The 19,456-nt window shown below is 36.5% G+C and overlaps 1 protein-coding gene and 1 pseudogene across 2 annotated transcripts; both read right to left on the bottom strand.

The window, feature by feature from the left end:
• Positions 1-4,410: 4,410 nt before the first annotated feature.
• On the bottom strand, positions 4,411-11,226 carry LOC108970037 (juvenile hormone acid O-methyltransferase-like). 2 transcript variants are annotated; one of them, XM_018935136.1, is made up of 4 exons: positions 11,132-11,226; positions 5,173-5,501; positions 4,824-5,107; positions 4,413-4,729 (listed from the first exon to the last, which is right to left on the bottom strand). In XM_018935136.1, the coding sequence occupies exons 2-4, from the start codon at positions 5,457-5,459 to the stop codon at positions 4,491-4,493; spliced, it is 810 nt and encodes a 269-aa protein (XP_018790681.1). In that variant the 5' UTR covers positions 5,460-5,501; positions 11,132-11,226; the 3' UTR covers positions 4,413-4,490. The 2 variants fall into 2 exon arrangements, with proteins under 2 accessions (XP_018790680.1, XP_018790681.1); XM_018935135.1 differs by lacking the exon at positions 11,132-11,226 and having other exon boundaries at positions 4,411-4,729; positions 5,173-5,561.
• Positions 7,832-13,404, bottom strand: LOC108970034 (annotated as a pseudogene).
• Positions 13,405-19,456: the final 6,052 nt, after the last annotated feature.

Raw genomic sequence — 19,456 nt, 5'->3', positions numbered from 1 at the left:
ATTACTTCAAAGAACTTTTGTGGTATGCACTGTATTTCTGGTATTCAAAGATCTAAGGAGTTACTCCACAGTAGATTATATCAAGCATCCCTTAAAGTAGTTGAAGATCTAGAGTATAACTTTATTATATATTCCCAGATAATTCTTATCGTTTTTCCCACCTAAAGTTTAGTTTTTGCCTTCTTCCATAACTTAACGCAGTGAGACTTGTTGGCACTATGTATAGCCTTAATTGGTGCTTGGCTTTCCGCTAGATGGTTCATGGACTTATTGGTTAGAGCAAAAGCCCATTACTTCAAAGTCGTAGATAATTTCGTCTATCTTGACACCAGTATTAGCATCAACAGGAATATCAGAATCGAAAGCAACGCAGAATAACTCTTGCCAACAGGTGTTACTTCGGACTGAGTAGACAGTTGAGAAATAAAATGCTCTCTTGACGAACAAAGGCCAAACTCTATAAGTCATTCAACATTTTCGTCCTGCTCTATGGTGCAAAGACATGGACAATGACATCATCTGACGAGACGGTCTTAGGAGTGTTCGAAAGAAAAGTTTTGCGGATGATTTATCATACTTTGCGCATTTGCAATGGCAAGTACCGCAGTCGATGGAACGATGAACTGTATGAAATATAGGACGACATTGACATATTTCAACAATATATCCCCCCATATCCACCGGGGGAAGCAGAGGAAGAGGAAGACCTTCACTCTGTTGGAAAAACCAGGTGATCAAGAATCTGGCTTCGTTTGGAATCTCAAATTGGCGCCACTTTGCGAAAAGAAGAAACGACTGGCGCGCTGTTGTTAACTCGACTACACGCCGGTAAAGAAGAAGAAGGAGGTTTCAACAACTTCCTGAATTTAACTCTCGGAAATTGTTTTTAATTATGGTGAAATTACGTTTATGTAATGTAGAGGACTGACTTCATTTTGATTCATAACGGTACTCAGAAATGACGAACCTGTTCTGTTTAATATCCACGATATCATTTTGCGCTGTGTACCCATGCCGACCGCTCACTCGAACTCATATATGCTATAAGAAAATTTTTAATTGTTTTTTTTTCTTTTTGAAAACATTGCGGCGGAATTTCAAAATGAGTTATTATCGCTAAGCGATATGTAAATTTTCGACAATTCCGTTTTGTCGACAGGAAAGCAAGGGTTGTGAATAAATACATACATATATTATGTACCAGCAGCAGAACACAGCCGCTAGGCTTGCCTACAAGTCGTACCCCAAAACAAATGGTTAATACAAAACTCCTTTTGCACACATACAAACATATTAATATATACATTGAGCGTCTCTTGACAGCAAACTTCAATGTTGATAGAAATCTTTGTTGAAATCTTCGTGGAAATCTGCACATAAGCAGCCAGAGTTCAGCTCGGATGTGCGAGCATGTCATTTATTATACGCTTGCTGTATTTAATTTGAGCCGCAACTCACGCCCAGACGCATTAAACAAAAGCAAAACTACAGGGGGGAGCAGTGAGCGCATATCAAATGCGTGAAAGTAGAGAGCAGACGCAGCGACAGACAGTTAACGGCATGTGGTTGTGCATATTTGGGTTGTGAGTTACGAGTCGGGGGCGCGCGGTTAAGACTAATGTTTGTCTTAATCTTTGATTTGTTCTTCAAATGTAAACGACAGGAATTAATTTAGATAAATGATTTACGAAGATTTGCGCTGCCACTTGAAGCGAAGCGCCAGTAGAAAGCAACGCAACGCCGTGGTCCTTGGAAGCAACTCGACTGGGGGTGTTTATTACAAACAAAATAGTGTCAATGGCAAGTGTAGCGCCTCCAGCTCGCCGGCTTGCCAAGCTATTTGCCGCTTAGCCGTCAAATTGTTTGGCCATGAGTCAATCATCGGCGTAGACAGTGAACCAGCCGGCTGATGTTGGAATTAATTGCTGCCGCCACTCATCAGCTCGCGCTGGAATGCGAACTCCTCGCTGCCATCCGTTGGACTGTGGCGGCCCTTTTAAATTGTAAAATTGTTTACGAAAACAATTTTCGTATTGAAATTTGATTTATTTGCTAATTTGTTTGTAATGAATTTCGACCTCGCTTCATCCGTTCCATTGCAGCCGAGCCGTTGTAAGAAGTTCCTTCAAGTATTTACAAATGCTTTATAGCTTTCTTAAGCATTTAATTGGTTAGATAAACACAACCGGCTGCATCATCCGGAAGCTGGAATTTCTTATTCGTTTGTTTCATTTCCGCTTCATTGTGCACGTTTTGGCTAATTTCTTAAGCCAGATGATATCGTCACTCACACCACACCACAACACAGTCTTCTGTTGATGACTTCTGCCCACTGCCATTGCTCTGAGCGAATTACTTTATTTGTTTTCGCTTACGGTACTTTCGATCTTCTCTATCATTTGCTCATTTCAATTACGCAATAGTCGACGCAGTTGAAAAATTGATTCGGCAACTATGGCGAATTGGTTGGCGTCTGTTAGCGACGACTGATAGCTGACGCGTTGGCGCTTTGAAGTGTGACGAGACATGAAAAATAACTTTGAAGGAGGCTTTGAAGTTACTAAAAATTTAATTTCACAACTGTTGTTTCATTTGAATTGCAATTGCCTTTTGAATTGGCTAAATTTTCAGTATTTAAATGTTTATCATTGTTTAGGGAATTGGAAATTTAGTTAGAGAGTAAGTGTTTCAGCAGTTCATAAAAAGCAGTCAGAATAGTGGTTGTACTAACATTTGACTCAGATCTCTCGTCACCTTCACAAAATCATGCACTCATTATAGATTATTATACCCAAACTATCCAGACATTAGCGTTTATTAAGATTTCGGTGCTAAAAATCGGCGGTATACCAGCAAAATGAAACAAAGCTATACCAAGGGGTTCAGGTGTCGTATTTGACAGTTTTTATCACTGCTGCGCTCTGGTGGCGTGTTCCCGTGAGAACAGGAGCTGGCGGCTTTGATAAGTTTCGAGCACTTAAAAACATTTTTAACTTTCGAGTAAAATCCAGGGCAAATATGCCATGTATCCACCAAAATAAAAAAGTGAACTTAAGTTTTTAATCCATTTTTTGTGGTACTTAGAAAGATTTGAGTTTAGTAGGAAAATATAACTTTTGGGAATCATTTTTGTGCTCAATATGAGTCTGGTGGCTTATTTTCTTCGCACATACCTGAAAGAGAGTTGTGGGTGAGTAGAAGCCGTTAGAGGAGGCAGTAAGCTTGTTTACGGATAAAACAAAGCTGTGGAGGTAAGATTGGTGGAGGCGTATATTATCAAGAACACTTTATCAACCTCACTTTCAGACTTAATAAAGTAGCGGAAGATTTACTGCTCCGGAGTGTAGTCTTCTTCAGAGAAGTGCAAGGGTAGGGCAGCGATACTAGCCTTGAGCACACTAACCATGGGTTCAGGGTTGGTTAAAGAATATCTAACGTCGATATCAACGGCATCAAGTCACTTTGCGATAAGACTAGTATAGGTGCCGCGCCACCTCGATCGCAGGTAACTGTGAAGCTGGCATGAAAAAGCATGAATAAGCACGCCAGTCTATTAGCATAATAGCAAATGTTCTCCTCACCTCATGTATTCTATTACAGGACAGTTGGCTTCGCCGGAAAATGACCAGCGCTGGGCTGCCATCGGCTCATGCGCTGTCGAAAGATTATTTTGGACCATGATGTATCGTAAGAGATCGAGTGAGCTCTTTTCCCTCAGTAAAGCTAGCCTCTCTCTAGTTGTGGCAGTTCTAACAGACCATTGTACTACCGGTGTCCATGTTGTGAGCTTTATCGGATATCAGCTGCAAATGCTATGTGAAAGAAATAAAGATTATGATCCAACGGCAATGATCATTAGAGAATTGATTTCTCCGAATATTTGTGTGTTTATTTATCTAACTATATTTTATTACAGTTGCTAAAGAAGTTGAAGGAAACAGTCAAAAATATTTTTTCCTAATGTTTGGTGTTATTACCGAAAGATCGGTGAAGCTGTATATTCCTATAAATAACAAATCTTATAGAATCGGAACAATTTTAAAAGTAAAACACAACTTGTATTCAAAGTTTATTAGCAGAGAAGATTCGCTCTTAACAAAACAGATACTGAATTGAGAGAGAAAGTTTGAGTAGCAATTACACGTGTCAAAAATGTGTAAACTCATATTTTGTTGTTTTAACTCTCATTGCGTTCTTTTTTTTTTTTTTTTTTTTGTATACTAATTTAAAATTTGCTAAGTCATAGTTCTGCATTAAAAAATATTGTAAATAAATAACTAAAGACGTTATTTTTGCATGCAAAGTCAAAAAATATATACTTTTTTCAGTGTGTAAAGAGTTTCTTGACATACTGTATATAATTATTTTAACACACAAATAAAATAAATTTACTAATTAAATAAATTGGAAGCACTTTTACTCACTAGATTAATATTAGTAAGCTACAAAACTATAATTGTTCTAAATCTTTGGATAATTTGGTATTTTCATCACATCAAACGTTTTGACACACGCTCCGTCTCCTCGATCATAGTGCTCAAAAATTCGTTCGGCTTTCGCGCATAGACCACAACTAATTTGTATGGCGCAATAAATTTGAAATCTTTTGTATTGATATCGGCTTCGCGCAGATTCATGTCAGCCACACATTGTACGATATCATCCAGAAAGTCTTCTTGCATAGCTGGAGACATGCGCTCCAAGAAGGGACAAATCGACTTTATGTTATCTATAACAGTATTTGATAGAGAGAGGGAGAGAGAAAGGAGAAAGAGAGAATTCTTACATAAAGAGATAGGTATTTGTCTGAAATATAGAATAACCTTTAAAATTCTGTGTGCCCTCATAGACGTATGTCTCATTGCGTATCTCCACAGTGTAGTCCACAAAACCCGTCTCCGCCAACAACTTGCTGTACTCCGCACCCGGATCACTGCTGCTACGCAACGGTGAGATGAACTGCTGCACATCGCGCATATAATCGCGCCATTTCTGCGTCTTCGCCAAAGTCAGATACAGATCGTAGGTAGGAATATTTGCGAGAAACACAAGCAGGCAATCGCCACCGCTCACACGCAACAGCTGGCGGATATTCTGTAAGGCGCGTCTACAAAAGTAAAATACACACATAACTCATACAAGCTTAGCGAGCTTGAAGGCGCCTACACTCACTTTTGATCTTGCACCCAATGCAGGCAATAGAAGGAGGTGACATGATCGAAACGATTGCTTAGATGCTGTGGCAGCTCTGCACAAGCTATGTCGAGCACCTCGAACTGAGCGCGCTTAATATAACCGTAATTTTGGCGCGCGAACTCCACCATACGGGCCGAGATGTCTGTTGACAAAACGGCTTTGAAATTGGGCGGCAATAGCGGATATATGTAGTCCATAAGCACATTACCCGAACCGGAACCGATATCGATGATCGTGTCGCGACCGTCGACGCGCCATTTCATCACTTTGATGTATTCTTGAAAGATTTGCTTTGAGTCGCGGCGCTGCACGGCGCTGGCGCGGTGATAAAGCGAAGCAAGATTCATGTTGTCGGTAGATATATGAAAATTATTTTTTTTTTTTCAAAATGTTTGTAAATTTTTTTATAAATTTTTTTTTTAATTTTTTTTTAATTTTTTTATATAATTGTGGTATTTAAAATTTTTGATTTTTACGTAATAATTTTTTATATTTTTGTATTGTATTTTTTTATTTTTACAATTTTTTTTATTTATCGGAAACCGGCAAATAAAACACAATCGATCGGTACGCGAAAGAAATGCAACGAGTCAAAACACTTTGCAACAACACAGCTCACTTGCTCTAAACGCACTTGTTGTTGAACCGCCGCTTTTTATACTGATCTCAAAACCGTAAGCAACAGGTCACAAATTTACAGCGCGATCGTTGTGGAATCACCATAAAGCACACACACAGGCACACGCTCTAGAACGCGCACCCAACGAATGTAAGCTGGAGCTCACACACATACACGTGTATACATAGAGTTACCACCCATTTCCCCGGCACGGAACTGAAATGATTCAAATTTCACTATTTACATTTCTTATTATTATTTTCAAATGCACGTTTCCCCATGTGAGTGATAAAAATCTTCGGGAAACAAAGAGCAAAACACACGCCTGCGGTGAGCGCTTTACAACACACAAAAGTGAATTCAAATGAGCGGAAAATAAATGTTGACGCAAACGCCAAATGTTGTAAAGCTATGACGACTGCAGCACGCACACATACATATATATATATCTATATATACATATAGATACCAACAATTGCAATATAAATATTTGTATTTATAGGTGTGCGAGAGCAGAACACCAGCATTAGTTATTTGCCCGTTAGAAGCGAGAGAATATAGAATAATTACATATTCAAAATTTGGAAATGACCTTAACATTTTTTGTAACATATATACATATGTATATATATTTATGTACATGTATAAGTGTATTGTATAGATCGTGCTAACACCTGATCGTTTGAACTTGTGTGTTCGGAGATCGTACAATGAGCGTCAGCATAAAGTTGCCAGCTCATATATACAGTATACAGATCAAATTGAAAGGTGAATTTTTAATTTGTATTTCGCTTATTTTTCGAATCGGTAAATTTTTTTCTGTAAGTTTTTAGTACTGTTAGTGACATCCATGCTAAATTTCACGTCCAGATATTAATTAGTATTTGAGATGCCCGCATACGCACCATCTCACACTGCATTAGTTCTTCGTGATCATTTCGCCACATTTTCAACTAATATCGTGTCGCAACCGCCACTTTTGCCTTATTTACCTTGGTGTAACTTCTGGCTATTCAGCAAATTTACATGACCATTCCGAGGACACCATTTTGACTCAATTGAGGATATAAAAGCTGAATCGAAGAAGGCTCTGATGGCCATCACGGGGACTGGAAAATTGTTTAATTTAAGATAATATTTTAAACAAAAAAAATTCTTTATGGAATTCAGCTAATGGTCTGAGTTGCAAATGGTCAGGTGCTAAAGAAGTTGAAGGAAATAGACAAAAACATTGTGTCCTAATATTTGGTATTATTACCAAAAGATCGGTAAAACTGTATTTTTCAATAAATAACCATTCTTAAGAATCGGAACAATTCTAAAACCAAAACGCAACTTGTATTTATTAGCAGAGAACATTCTCTCTTAACAAAACAGATACTGATTTGAGAGAGAGTCGTTGGTATTCCTGCTATTGAAGAAGTTTGAGTAGCAATTACACGTCTGAAAACCAACTAAGCGGTGGGGGCTGAAGGATATGGTCCGACGAAAGCATGCCTGACGATTGGCCACAACAGGGTATCCCCACAATCTGCCCCAACTACCGTGGGATAAGCCCCCCAAGATCAGCCTTCGAGCGTACTATGTGAAAGAGCACCGCCAACAAACTGATTGGACAATCGAACAGATATTCACCATGAGCCAAATCTTGGAAAAGGCCCGTCAAAAGAGGATCGACACACATCAACTGTTCATCAATTTCAAAGCTGCTTTTGACAGCACGAAAAGGAACTGCTTTTATGTCGCGATGCCTGAATTTGGTATCCCCGCAAAGCTAATACGGCTTTGTAAACTGACGTTGAACAATAGTAAAAGCTGCACTAGGATTTACAAGTTTAGGCGTTACAAGTTTTTGATAGAAATTTTCTGCGGAACATTTATAGTCCCTTGCGCATTGGCTGCGGTGACTTCTTTTCTCCTTCTTTTCCTTCGGTTTGTTGGTCTCGCAAGAAAATCACATATAAATTTGAGGTTATATATAATTTTTTTACCACACAAATAAAATAAATTCACTAATTAAATAAATTGGAAGCATTTTTTACTAACATTAAGCTAAAAAACTACAATTGTTCTAAATCTTTGGCTAATTTGGTATTTCAATCACATCAAACGCTTTGACACACGCTCCGTCTCCTCGATTATAGTGCTTAAAATTCGTTCGGCTTTCTCGCATAGGCCACCACTAATTTGTATGACCCAAAAAATTTGAAATCTTTTGTATTGATATCGGCTTCGCGCAGATTCATGTCAGCCACACATTGTACGATATCATCCAGAAAGTCTTCTTGCATAGCTGGAGACATGCGCTCCAAGAAGGGACAAATCGACTTTATGTTATCTATAACAGTATTTGATAGAGAGAGGGAGAGAGAAAGGAGAAAGAGAGAATTCTTACATAAAGAGATAGGTATTTGTCTGAAATATAGAATAACCTTTAAAATTCTGTGTGCCCTCATAGACGTATGTCTCATTGCGTATCTCCACAGTGTAGTCCACAAAACCCGTCTCCGCCAACAACTTGCTGTACTCCGCACCCGGATCACTGCTGCTACGCAACGGTGAGATGAACTGCTGCACATCGCGCATATAATCGCGCCATTTCTGCGTCTTCGCCAAAGTCAGATACAGATCGTAGGTAGGAATATTTGCGAGAAACACAAGCAGGCAATCGCCACCGCTCACACGCAACAGCTGGCGGATATTCTGTAAGGCGCGTCTACAAAAGTAAAATACACACATAACTCATACAAGCTTAGCGAGCTTGAAGGCGCCTACACTCACTTTTGATCTTGCNATAAATAATTAAAAAAAATTAAGTTAAAAGAAAATTGTTAATTATTATAAAAATTGTAATTAGAAAAATTTAATAATGAAATTGTTTAAATAATTTCTCTCACATTTTCTTTATATTTTCCTCTCTTTTTCGTTTTTCTTTCTTTCCAACTTACAGTTGTGTTTATGAGACGCGCGTCTGATGACGAATGTTTTTTGGTTATGAAATAAACAAAAATCTGTCCACGAGTCGTAAATGTGTATAAAGCACTAGTTTTAAGTATTCATATGTTATGCGGAGCGAACTTTATACATACATACATACATATTTGTACATAGCTAATAAATACATTAATATACAAATTGCGTATTGTTGATTAATTTTGTATGTCAGCTATAGAGCGAGCTGAGGAGAACATCTCTTGAAAATTTTGACATAAATATTTAATGCGTTTAAACCCATCAGATCTGGACTGCCTAATTGTCAAAAAGAATTATAAAACAAAAAGTTGGATATTGTCATAAACAACTAATCGTTTATAGACAAAATGTTTGAATTTAAAAGTTTTGGCCTCGGAATAAGTAGAGAGATACTCGGAAATCCTTCCACACCCCATTTCAACACCCTCACATGCGAGAAAGCATCGTTTTTACTATTTTTTCCTCAAAATACGGCGATTTGGAACACATTTTTATTTCTCTAAATTTCTAGGTGCATCCAAATTTATTTTTTCTTTAATAGAAATATGCTCCATGCGATTCTGCAAATTTCTGCATTTTTATTTTTTCTCCACGACCAGTAGTTTAGAAGTTATAAGCATTTTTGTATTCGCTTGAATTCGGCGGTTGCTTGCTGCATGCTCCTGGTCGCCTGGTAGAAATCCGAGATTTTGGCACCAAATTGAATGCAATTTTTCTGCAGCGGCGACGGATGCCCTGCAAATTTGCGTGATGTGTTGCATACGCAAAGGGGCGAAATTCGGAACACGGATGCGGCCATATGCAACGGCCGGAAATGGGAAATGGTCCACGACCGGAAGTGGTATAACGGTATTGCACTTCCGGTCTGACAACCAAACCGGAAGAACCAAACCGGAAACGGATGTGTTGAACCGGAAGTGATGTAACGGACCCACACTTCCGGTCTGCTGGCCAAACCGGAAGTCGCAAACCGGAAACGGATGTGAGTAGCGGGAACCGGAAGTTGGGTGTTTCCGGTATGTCGCTTCCGTTTCCGTTTTGCGGCTTCCGGTTCGGTTTTCAGACCGGAAGTATGGTACCGTAATTTAACGTCCGGTCGAGGCCCACTTCCGGTTTCCGGCCGTTGCATATGGCCGCATCCGTGTTCCGAATTTCGCCCCTTTGCGTATGCAACACACCATGCAAATTTGCGGAGCATCCGCTGCCGCTGCAGAAAACTTGCATTCAATTTGGTGCCGAAATCTCGGATTTCTACCAGGCGACCAGGAGCATGCAGCAAGCAGCCGCCGAATTCAAGCGAATACAAAAATGCTTATAACTTCTAAACTACTGGTCGTGGAGAAAAAATAAAAATGCAGAAATTTGCAGAATCGCATGGAGCATATTTCTATTAAAGAAAAAATAAATTTGGATGCACCTAGAAATTTAGAGAAATAAAAATGTGTTCCAAATCGCCGGTTTGTAAAGAAATTTGGCCTTAAATCCTTAGCATTTTGATTACATTTTGCAGTTATGGCACGAGGGGGAAGCTTTGTAACTAAAATCTTGTTCTTTGACAAAATAAACCAAACAATACTCAATGCAAGTTCTCAGCAAAATTCTTCGAGGATAGAGCCGTGTGTGGAAGTTCACTCAAGTAAACAAAGTTCTCTGAGCGCCAATAAAATGAAATAATCAAAACAGCCTAAACAAAATTACTACAATTTTCTTCATCTCATTTTTATATTTATTTATTTTTTAATTTTTTTTTTTGACTGTATTTTAAATTAATTATTTTTAATATGGCAATCAATGTTTTATTTTTATATTTTTTGCTGCTTCAACATGAATTTATATATACGTTATATATATATCTTTTAAATTATTTACTAGTAACTCGCTTCGTTTGCTGCTGTGCGTTTCACATACACACACATATGCGTTAAATAATAGAGTTTTCCTTTCGCTATTGTTAATTTACATTATTAAATATTTAAATATTTTTAAGGTAGTTTCGTTTGTATGTTTTGCTAAACAAATTTTTGCTTCTTTTTTTGTTTTTCTTTTTGTTTTTGCCTTTGCTTTTGTACAGCTTTACATCGCTTGATTTTGATTATGTGTCTTTAGGAAGCTGAAGTTTGGCAATTCCTTAAATTAAACACAGTTGTGTACATAAACACTTAATAACTACAACAACAACTACAATACATGTATAGATTTGCTTTGCATTTGCTAGACTGTTTATTAAACATTAACGGTTAAGGGTTGCTTAAAGTTGACGCACGCTTGAGAAAATGTGTCTGCAGATTTCTTGCTATAATTTGCGCTCTAATTTTTATTTAATAATTTTTTATATTTTTGTACCTTATTTTTAAAAAWTTTTTTATTTACCGAAAACCGGCATATAAAACACGATCGATCGATACACCTGCTCTAAACACACTTGTCGTTGAACTTTTGTGTTGATACTCTTCGAAGAACGCCGCTTTTTATATTATTTTACTATTTACATTTCTTATCACTATTTTCAAATGCACGTTTCCCCAAGTGAGTGATAAAAATCAGGAAACAAAGAGCAAAACACGCGCCTGCAGTGAGCGCTTTACAACACACAAAAGTGAATTCAAATGAGCGGAAAATAAATGTTGTCGCAAACGCCAAATGTTGTAAAGCTATGACGAGTGCATCACGCACACTTTAGCATTAGTGAGTACATAGATGTTTTTTTTTTTGTACTTAATAATGCATAACAAGAGTAATAATCAAGCTAACAACAACAATTTTGTTTTTATTTGTTTGGTGCTTAGTAGACTTCAATTTAATTTATATTACAACAACAGAAAATATCAAAGTCCAATAACAAATTAATAAAAACAAGGTGATGCAAGGTCAGGGCTATATGGTGGATGCATCAAAACTTCCCAGACAAGTTCTCCCAGTTTTTGCCAAGTCATCAAACATGTGTGTGGTCAAGCGCAGTCCTTTCTGTTGATCAGTTCAGCCCGTTTTTTTTTTTTATTGATTGCTTGCTCATCAATTCTTGACAGTAAAATGTAAAAATGTAGAATCAATCATTGGACCAGGCTGAAGCAGCTCATAATGGATGATTCCTTTCCAATCTCACCAAACACTCAGCATAACCATTCGAGGCGTCAATCCTGGCTTTCCGGCTTTCCGACCTTTTACTGAGCTTCACCACACTTCGACCATGATCTTTTTCGGACATTATTGTCGTATTTGATTCATTTTTCATCATTTCGTTTCAGCAAAGAATCGCAGGTGTTCGGTCCATTAAATTTTTCACAGACAATTCATGTGGTACCCAAACCGCAAACATCGAGCTTCTTTATGTAGCCAGCATTTTTTAAATGGTTTGATGATGAATGTTAAGTTCCTTAGCGATGTCACGGCTGCTCATGTGATGATTATGGTAAGTGTTTTTTTTTTTATAATTTCATCGACTCTTTCACCAGATCGAAGAGCATCTTTCACATCGAAATATCCAGAACGGAAGCAAGTGAACCATTGTTGTGCTACACCCCGAACTAATACAGCATCGTCCCCGAAAACTTTAAAAATTTCATTGGTGGCTGCGTGGCATTTTTCCTTTTTTAAAATAAAAATTTCAAAAGAAACATCCTTAACACGAATACTGGAAAAAGTTAGGTTATGTACAACATGTTATCTATGGAGTGTACTCAGAAATAAAAAAAGAGTAAGTAACAAAGATTATGTAAAGGTGCGCTCCACAAGGCGCTATTTAGGCCCCTCAAATGATTCCAACCGACAATTCGAACTAAATTAGTAGAGTAGTAGTTAGAGAGTAAATCTTTAGTAATTAAAACCACTTACTGCAGTAACAAAAAACCTAATCAGATCTCTTGATACCATTTTTAGTTTTATTTCAATTATTTCTATAGATACCTGAAAATTACCCGATAAGATAATACTCACTAATTTATTTAGTGATAAATTTATGTATACGAAATAGGTATCGACTAATAGTTAAAATAAGAGTTTAGGCATAATTGTCTTATCTACTTAGTTATAACAATAAGAAAGTTATAACAATAGGAACAGTAAACTCTCTTTCACCACACGTAGACTGATCAAAATCCAATCAATATAACTAAGGAAGAGAGTTCGAGTATAACGGAACATTTCATACTCTTGCAACTTGCCAGGATAAAAAACGGGGAAATATCTTCCGATTCTTTTACATATTACTCAAGCAGCTCACGACTTCCGGTCTTTGACCAACTATCCTCTGGGTGGCCTAAGAACATCCGTTTGAAGGCGAGCTAAAGTGAGAAGGCGAAATATCCCCTACTTAGGGTTGTGCGGTGGGTTTGGGACCCACCACGTAAAAATCAGTACCAATGAAAAATTACCAACAGCTTGCTGTTGTTAACTCGGCTATAATCGCAAAAGCGGTGTCTACGCCAATTAAGAAGAAGAAGAACTTACATATTGGACAATATATGGCGTACTAAGTCTGCCGAAAGTTGGAATATACTTCTATCAAGTATATAGAGGCTAAGAAAAAATTTGCCCAATTCAGCCCATTTACCCAATTCATCTCATCTCATTATATATCTCACAAATCTACCACACCTACCACAAGCTCTGGAGTTCATATTTCCTGTATCTGATCTGGCGGATTGAATAGTTAAGGGTCGTTTATGACAATTATTAGACCTAAAATGGTTGTGTTATATGAGAAATAGGCCTAGTTTCAATCCAATCTCTTTTTTTTCCAAATAGTAACATGGGAATCTTACTATAATCTATAATAAGGGATTTCACATAACTCAAGCTCTTTTTGATTCTTTTTAAAGAGGTATAGTTGAAGTTATAGTTTGAAACCTTTGACTTTTGATAAAATAATTGATTTTTGCATTCTAAATAAATAAACTATAAATCAGAAATGCAATAATCACTCACTAGTACAATTATAAACATTCCCAGTATAGAAAAATTAATTCTCTAACTGTAGACACACTTTTGACGCACAATTTATACACATTACATAATTACATGGTAAGTGCAATCTACGAAAATCGTTGACTGCCGAACTTATTGTATTCGTTTACACTTTGTCTATGTGCATGTGTAGAATATATTTTAGAGAAAGTTTAAATGTCGGCATATAAGAGTACAAATTGTACTTCCGACTTCGCTCTTTGACGCAATCTATCGTTGTTGCTCATTACAAAAAATAAAAGCAGAGCATTTACTATCGTCTGATGAATTTAACGATCAATTCATTAGTCACTCGTACAAATGCATTTACATAGCGTCGTAGTCTCAAGTTACTTACGTCGCAAGCTATAACTTGTTTGAGACGAAGCTTTGAGCAATGTTTTGAAACGTCATCAGACGAGCGCACCTTGCGCGCCATTACGAAAGCGCATTGAGGCACGACAACCAGAAAAACATGTTGTAGCACTTCTGATGCACTTCTATGTTTGTAGCCTCATCAAGCCCTAGGCTATTGCTAAGCACGTCAACCTTTTAATGGCATTAAATCAACAGAGTACTACGAGTTTTTCTTAAATGCTTATGCTACGCACATATAAACAAAGGTCAAGTTGTTTGATAAATCGCGCTTGTAAAACGATTGTGCGTTTATTTATAACCGTATTAGAGGAAAACTTATCGATAAAAAATTGTTTTTTCGCAAATTCGTTGTAAATGCCCAAGTAATTATGAGAAATGCATTAGTTTTCACGGTTTCGTACGAAAATTGATAGTCATAAAACTTGAAATGTATCGTATGAGTATCCCAAAAGCTATTATTCTATTATAGTTTCAGGACAAAATGAAGAAAAATCGATCAAAGTACAATTTCTCTTAGTTTTATGTAGGGAGAAGAAACAATAATATATTAGTCAGGAAGTCCCGCTTCTGGTGACTTTGATTATTTTAAGGTTCCGCTTCGAATTTTAGAAGTTATTTCCACTAGCAAAATGTAACAATATTTGCCGAAATTATTATATGAAATGTCATCAATTGTCTGAATCTCGCGATTTTTATACTCTCGCAACAAAGTTGCTAAGGAGAGTATTATAGTTTTGTTCACATAACGGTTGTTCGTAATTCCTAAAACTAAAAGAGTCAGATATAGGATTATATATACCAAAGTGATCACGGTGACGAGTAGAGTTGAAATCCGGATGGATGTCTGTCTGTCCGTCCGTCCGTCTGTCCRTCCGTCCGTGCAAGCTGTAACTTGAGTAAAAATTGAGATATCATGATGAAACTTGGTACACGTATTTCTTSGCTCCATAAGAAGRYTAAGTTCGAAGATGGGCAAAATCGGCCCACTGCCACGCCCACAAAATGGCGRAAACCGAAAACCTATAAAGTGTCATAACTAAGCCATAAATAAAGATATTRAARTGAAATTTGGCACAAAGGATCGCATTAGGGAAGGGCATATTTTGACGTAATTTTTTTGGAAAAAGTGGGCGTGGCTCCGCCCCCTACTAACTTTTTTCTACATATCTCGAAAACTACTATAGCTATGTCAACCAAACTGTATAGAGTCGTTTCTCTTAGGCATTTCCATATACAGTTCAAAAATGGAAGAAATCGGATAATAACCACGCCCACCTCCCATATAAAGGTTATATTGAAAATCACTAAAAGTACATCAACCGACTAACAAAAAACGTCAGAAACACTAAATTTTGCGGAAGAAATGTCAGAAAGAAGCTGCATCCAGGCTTTTTTTAAAAATTGAAAATGGGCGCGCCGTCGCCCACTTATGGACCAAAAATCATATCTCAGGAAATACTCAACCGATTTCAATGAAATTCGGTACATATTAGTTTCTTAACACCTTGATGATATGTACCAAATATGGGTGAAATCGGTTCACAACTACGCCTGAAATCTCGATTATCACTTTATCATGCGAGAGTATAAAATATTCGGTGACACCCGAACTTAGCCCTTCCTTACTTGTTCTGATTCATTTTGACATATGACCGCCATTTCTGTTGCCTACAGTAACTGAAAATATTCATCTTGGCCTAAAAATGATATTCAACCGCGAACATTTTCGAGCGATTATTTTTTACAACTTTCGACGTGGACTAACTCAGGAACATTGCATATATGAATTTTATTCAACTTTTGGCAATGAAGCTCCATCAAGGACCAGTCTGTATCGATGGTTTTATGGTCCAATCGAGGGCGTAGATAACTCCAATGTCGAATTCCCAGGACATGATCCAAAATCAATACTTGTTCCGGAAACTATTGATGCTGTGCGCAAACTGATATTGCAAGATCGTCATGTGACCTGTCTTGAGATTGGGACAACTATTGGTATTGATGGAGCCAGTATACATTTAATATTGCATGAACATTGGATTGCAGGAAACAACTTTTCACGTGAAATCCCACACAATTTGTTGCTCACTCAAAAACGGTCCATGTCGATTGGTCTAAACAAATGTTAAAAAAATACGATAACGGTACTTTGAAACATGTCTATGACAACGAGGGAGATGATGAATCATGGATTCATAAGAGGGTGCCCGAAGGTAAACAGCAGTCGACTGTGGGGGTGTTTCAAAAGAAGCCGAAACTAACAAAAGCTGTTCGACTACTCAGCACTTCCAAGTAAATGGTTTCCAGTTATTTTTAAACTAAACCATACCATTAGAACAAGTCGGAACACTTAAATCTGAGTGTTTCAGAACCATCTGTAAAATCATTTTGTAAAATTTAATGACAAAAATTTAGTTCTTACGGTGTAGTTTTGAAAATATCTTTATTTCATAACAAATTTTATTTGTGAATGGAGACCAGTCGCCGTTTTTAGCAAAGGAAACGCTTTGTGCTTTTTGAATAATATTTAAAAAAAATATTTACATGTACTTTTGATACTTTGACTTTTGGACTTTCAACGAAACATTTCAAATATGTATAAATTTTTTGTGAAAACAATACAATTGTCGCAAGTCAATGAACTGTGTACGCCACTGAAGCGCTGAACTCAAAACAATACAAAGTTAACAGCACGTCCGCTGTAAAATAATTTGAATGAATTTGAAACGTGCTGAATTAATTTGAAACGTTCAGAAAAAGTCATAACATTGCAGATTTATATTTTACTTAACAATGTACAGTATATATATATATATATATAAATACTTACATATTTTAACTAGAAGTTCTGGCCAGATAGGTCTCAATATTTGCTCAAGATATCGCTTGATGAAGCAACGCAAAGGCGCAGGCGAAGCAAGTAGCCGAGCAATTTGATATACTTGTATATATGTACATAAGTAGATACCGTAATTAGTAACATATATTCATTAGTTTAGGTACAAACAACCATTAGAGGAAAACAATATAATAAATACCACAAAAGAGAGAGAGAGAGAGGGAGAGAGAGAGAGAGAGAGAGAGAGAGAGAATATAAAACTATTGCGACTATAAATGAAGGTATAAACGATCCTATATTTTATGCTAGAACAAACTGAACAAAATTTCATTAAACAAACAAAAAAACATAACACATAATTTTTAACGAATTCTAATTTTTTTACTATTTAAATTTTTTTTTAATTTTTAAATGCATTCGAAACCTGAAAAGCAAAACCTTGACAGCTCTTTCGTTTTATAAATAAAATATGGTATTCTGACCTATCACAATATTGTAAAATTTCTTTTACATATGGACATTTAGAGTAAAGACTTCATTAATCTTCATCAGATCACTTTGAAATGCTTGACGAAAACAAAATATTGTTACATTTTCTTAGGGGATAGTGTCTAAAAATAGTTTTCGAAAATTTAAAATTGAAATTGGAGCGTTTGTTTGTGTTTCAATGATTACAGAAAAATAGCAAAAAAATGTATTCACTTACATATATACAAGCGACCACATAAAGGGTTTTCCAATAAGAGCAGAGTGGAAATGAAATGCGAGAAGTTTAAAATATATACATATATACATATTACTTATTGATCAAATAATGCAGCAATTTTTTATGAAATATATTATATCCAACGTCCGTATGGTTCAATTTAAGCTGGTCACCAGCCGTCGAAAGTGTGGTAGGTCTAATCACTAGATAATTGTGTTGAAAGCACAACAATAACCAAAATGTAGTTGATTCTGCATATTTTCGTTATATTACAGGGTCTGGCTTAAATATAAAATTCATAAACCACGCTTTCAAGAAAATTAAAAAATGTTCCACAAGTTCAGCTAGAGAACTGACAGTCAAGATAAGCATTATGTAGTGAGTTTAGAGGCTCAGGTTCATGATATTCAACAAGGGAAATTCGGCGCATACCATACTTGATCGTGTCTTGGATCGTCGTGATATTTTCCATAGTCTAGCGTTGCGGTTGGCTGTTGGCTGCTTGTTATCAAAGCTCAGAAGCACTACTGGAAACCATGCTCTCATGTAAACTCCTCAAATGTAAACCCTTTTGAAAATGTAACAATGCTGTGCTGGAAGAACATATTTATACTCATAACAATGCCCAAAGCATTGTATCAGTAGCACTTTTTATAATAAATTCAAACTAAAAACAGAATAGTCAAATTTAAATACACTCATACATACATATTTATGTAAAGCGCAAACAATTTGAACTTCGCTGAACTCCCACATCTCTATCGATCATTTGCTTAACAAAGAAGGTGTGATGGAAAATATCTGATTTTTTACATAGTGCCCTTGGCAACTTTTGTAACTTTTTACTCTTTTTCTTAGGCATATTATTGTTAATGCTTTGAGTATAATTAGATGAAGTAAGTTCCTAAGATAGGAAACTATTAATAGTATTAAGGAAGCTTTCAAGCTTGCTTACAATTACTACCAACACTTCTTCTACGAAAGGCTTCAAGCGCAGGAAAAAATAGTGAAGAATATTCAACCCACAACTGACCTAAGAGTCTCCATAAGCTGCTCATTGTGCTATAAATTAAGATATTTCCCCAGAAACAAGAATTACTAACTTTTCTTCCCTAATAATATATATTGTATATATTTTATTTGATATTGTACACAAAACAGTTGGGTCTATGTAACCGGATCCGATGTGAATTTCCACAAGATATCTAATAATCAATCTCTCTTATGTATTTTTATACCCTGAACAGGTTATATTAAGTTTGTCACGACGTTTGTAACACAAAGAAGGAAGCGTCGGAGACCCTAAAAAGTATATGTAAATGATCAGTATGTAGCCATGTCCGTCCGTTTGTCCATCTGTCTGTATATATACGAACTAGTCCCTCAGTTTTCAAGATATCTTTTTGAAACTTTGCAAACGTCATTTTCTCTTCAAGAAGCTGCTTATTTGTCGGAACTGCCGATATCTTGCTGCTATAACAAATAGCTGTCATATAAACTGAACGATCGGAAACAAGTTCTTGTATGGAAAACTTGCACATTTGACAAGATATATTCACGAAATTTGGTACAGATAAATTTCTAAAGCAACAATGTAATCTTCGAAAAAATTGTTCAGATCGACTCACTATTGCATATAGCTGTCATACAAGCTGAACACATTGTTACTAAAAGAAATGCACCTGTGAAGGGTATATTAGCTACGGGGCAGCCGAAGTTAACGACTTTTTTTTTTTTCTTCTAACAACAAAAAAATAAGCATATATCACAATGGTAAAATAATAATCGCTGGTTTCAGAACTGT

The sequence above is a fragment of the Bactrocera latifrons genome, unplaced genomic scaffold (assembly GCF_001853355.1).
Source record: "Bactrocera latifrons isolate USDA-ARS-PBARC rearing strain unplaced genomic scaffold, ASM185335v1 scaffold_279, whole genome shotgun sequence".
Taxonomy (NCBI): Eukaryota; Metazoa; Arthropoda; class Insecta; order Diptera; family Tephritidae; genus Bactrocera; species Bactrocera latifrons.
Note: the sequence above shows the minus strand (reverse complement) of the source record. Positions and strands in the feature narration are given on the sequence as shown.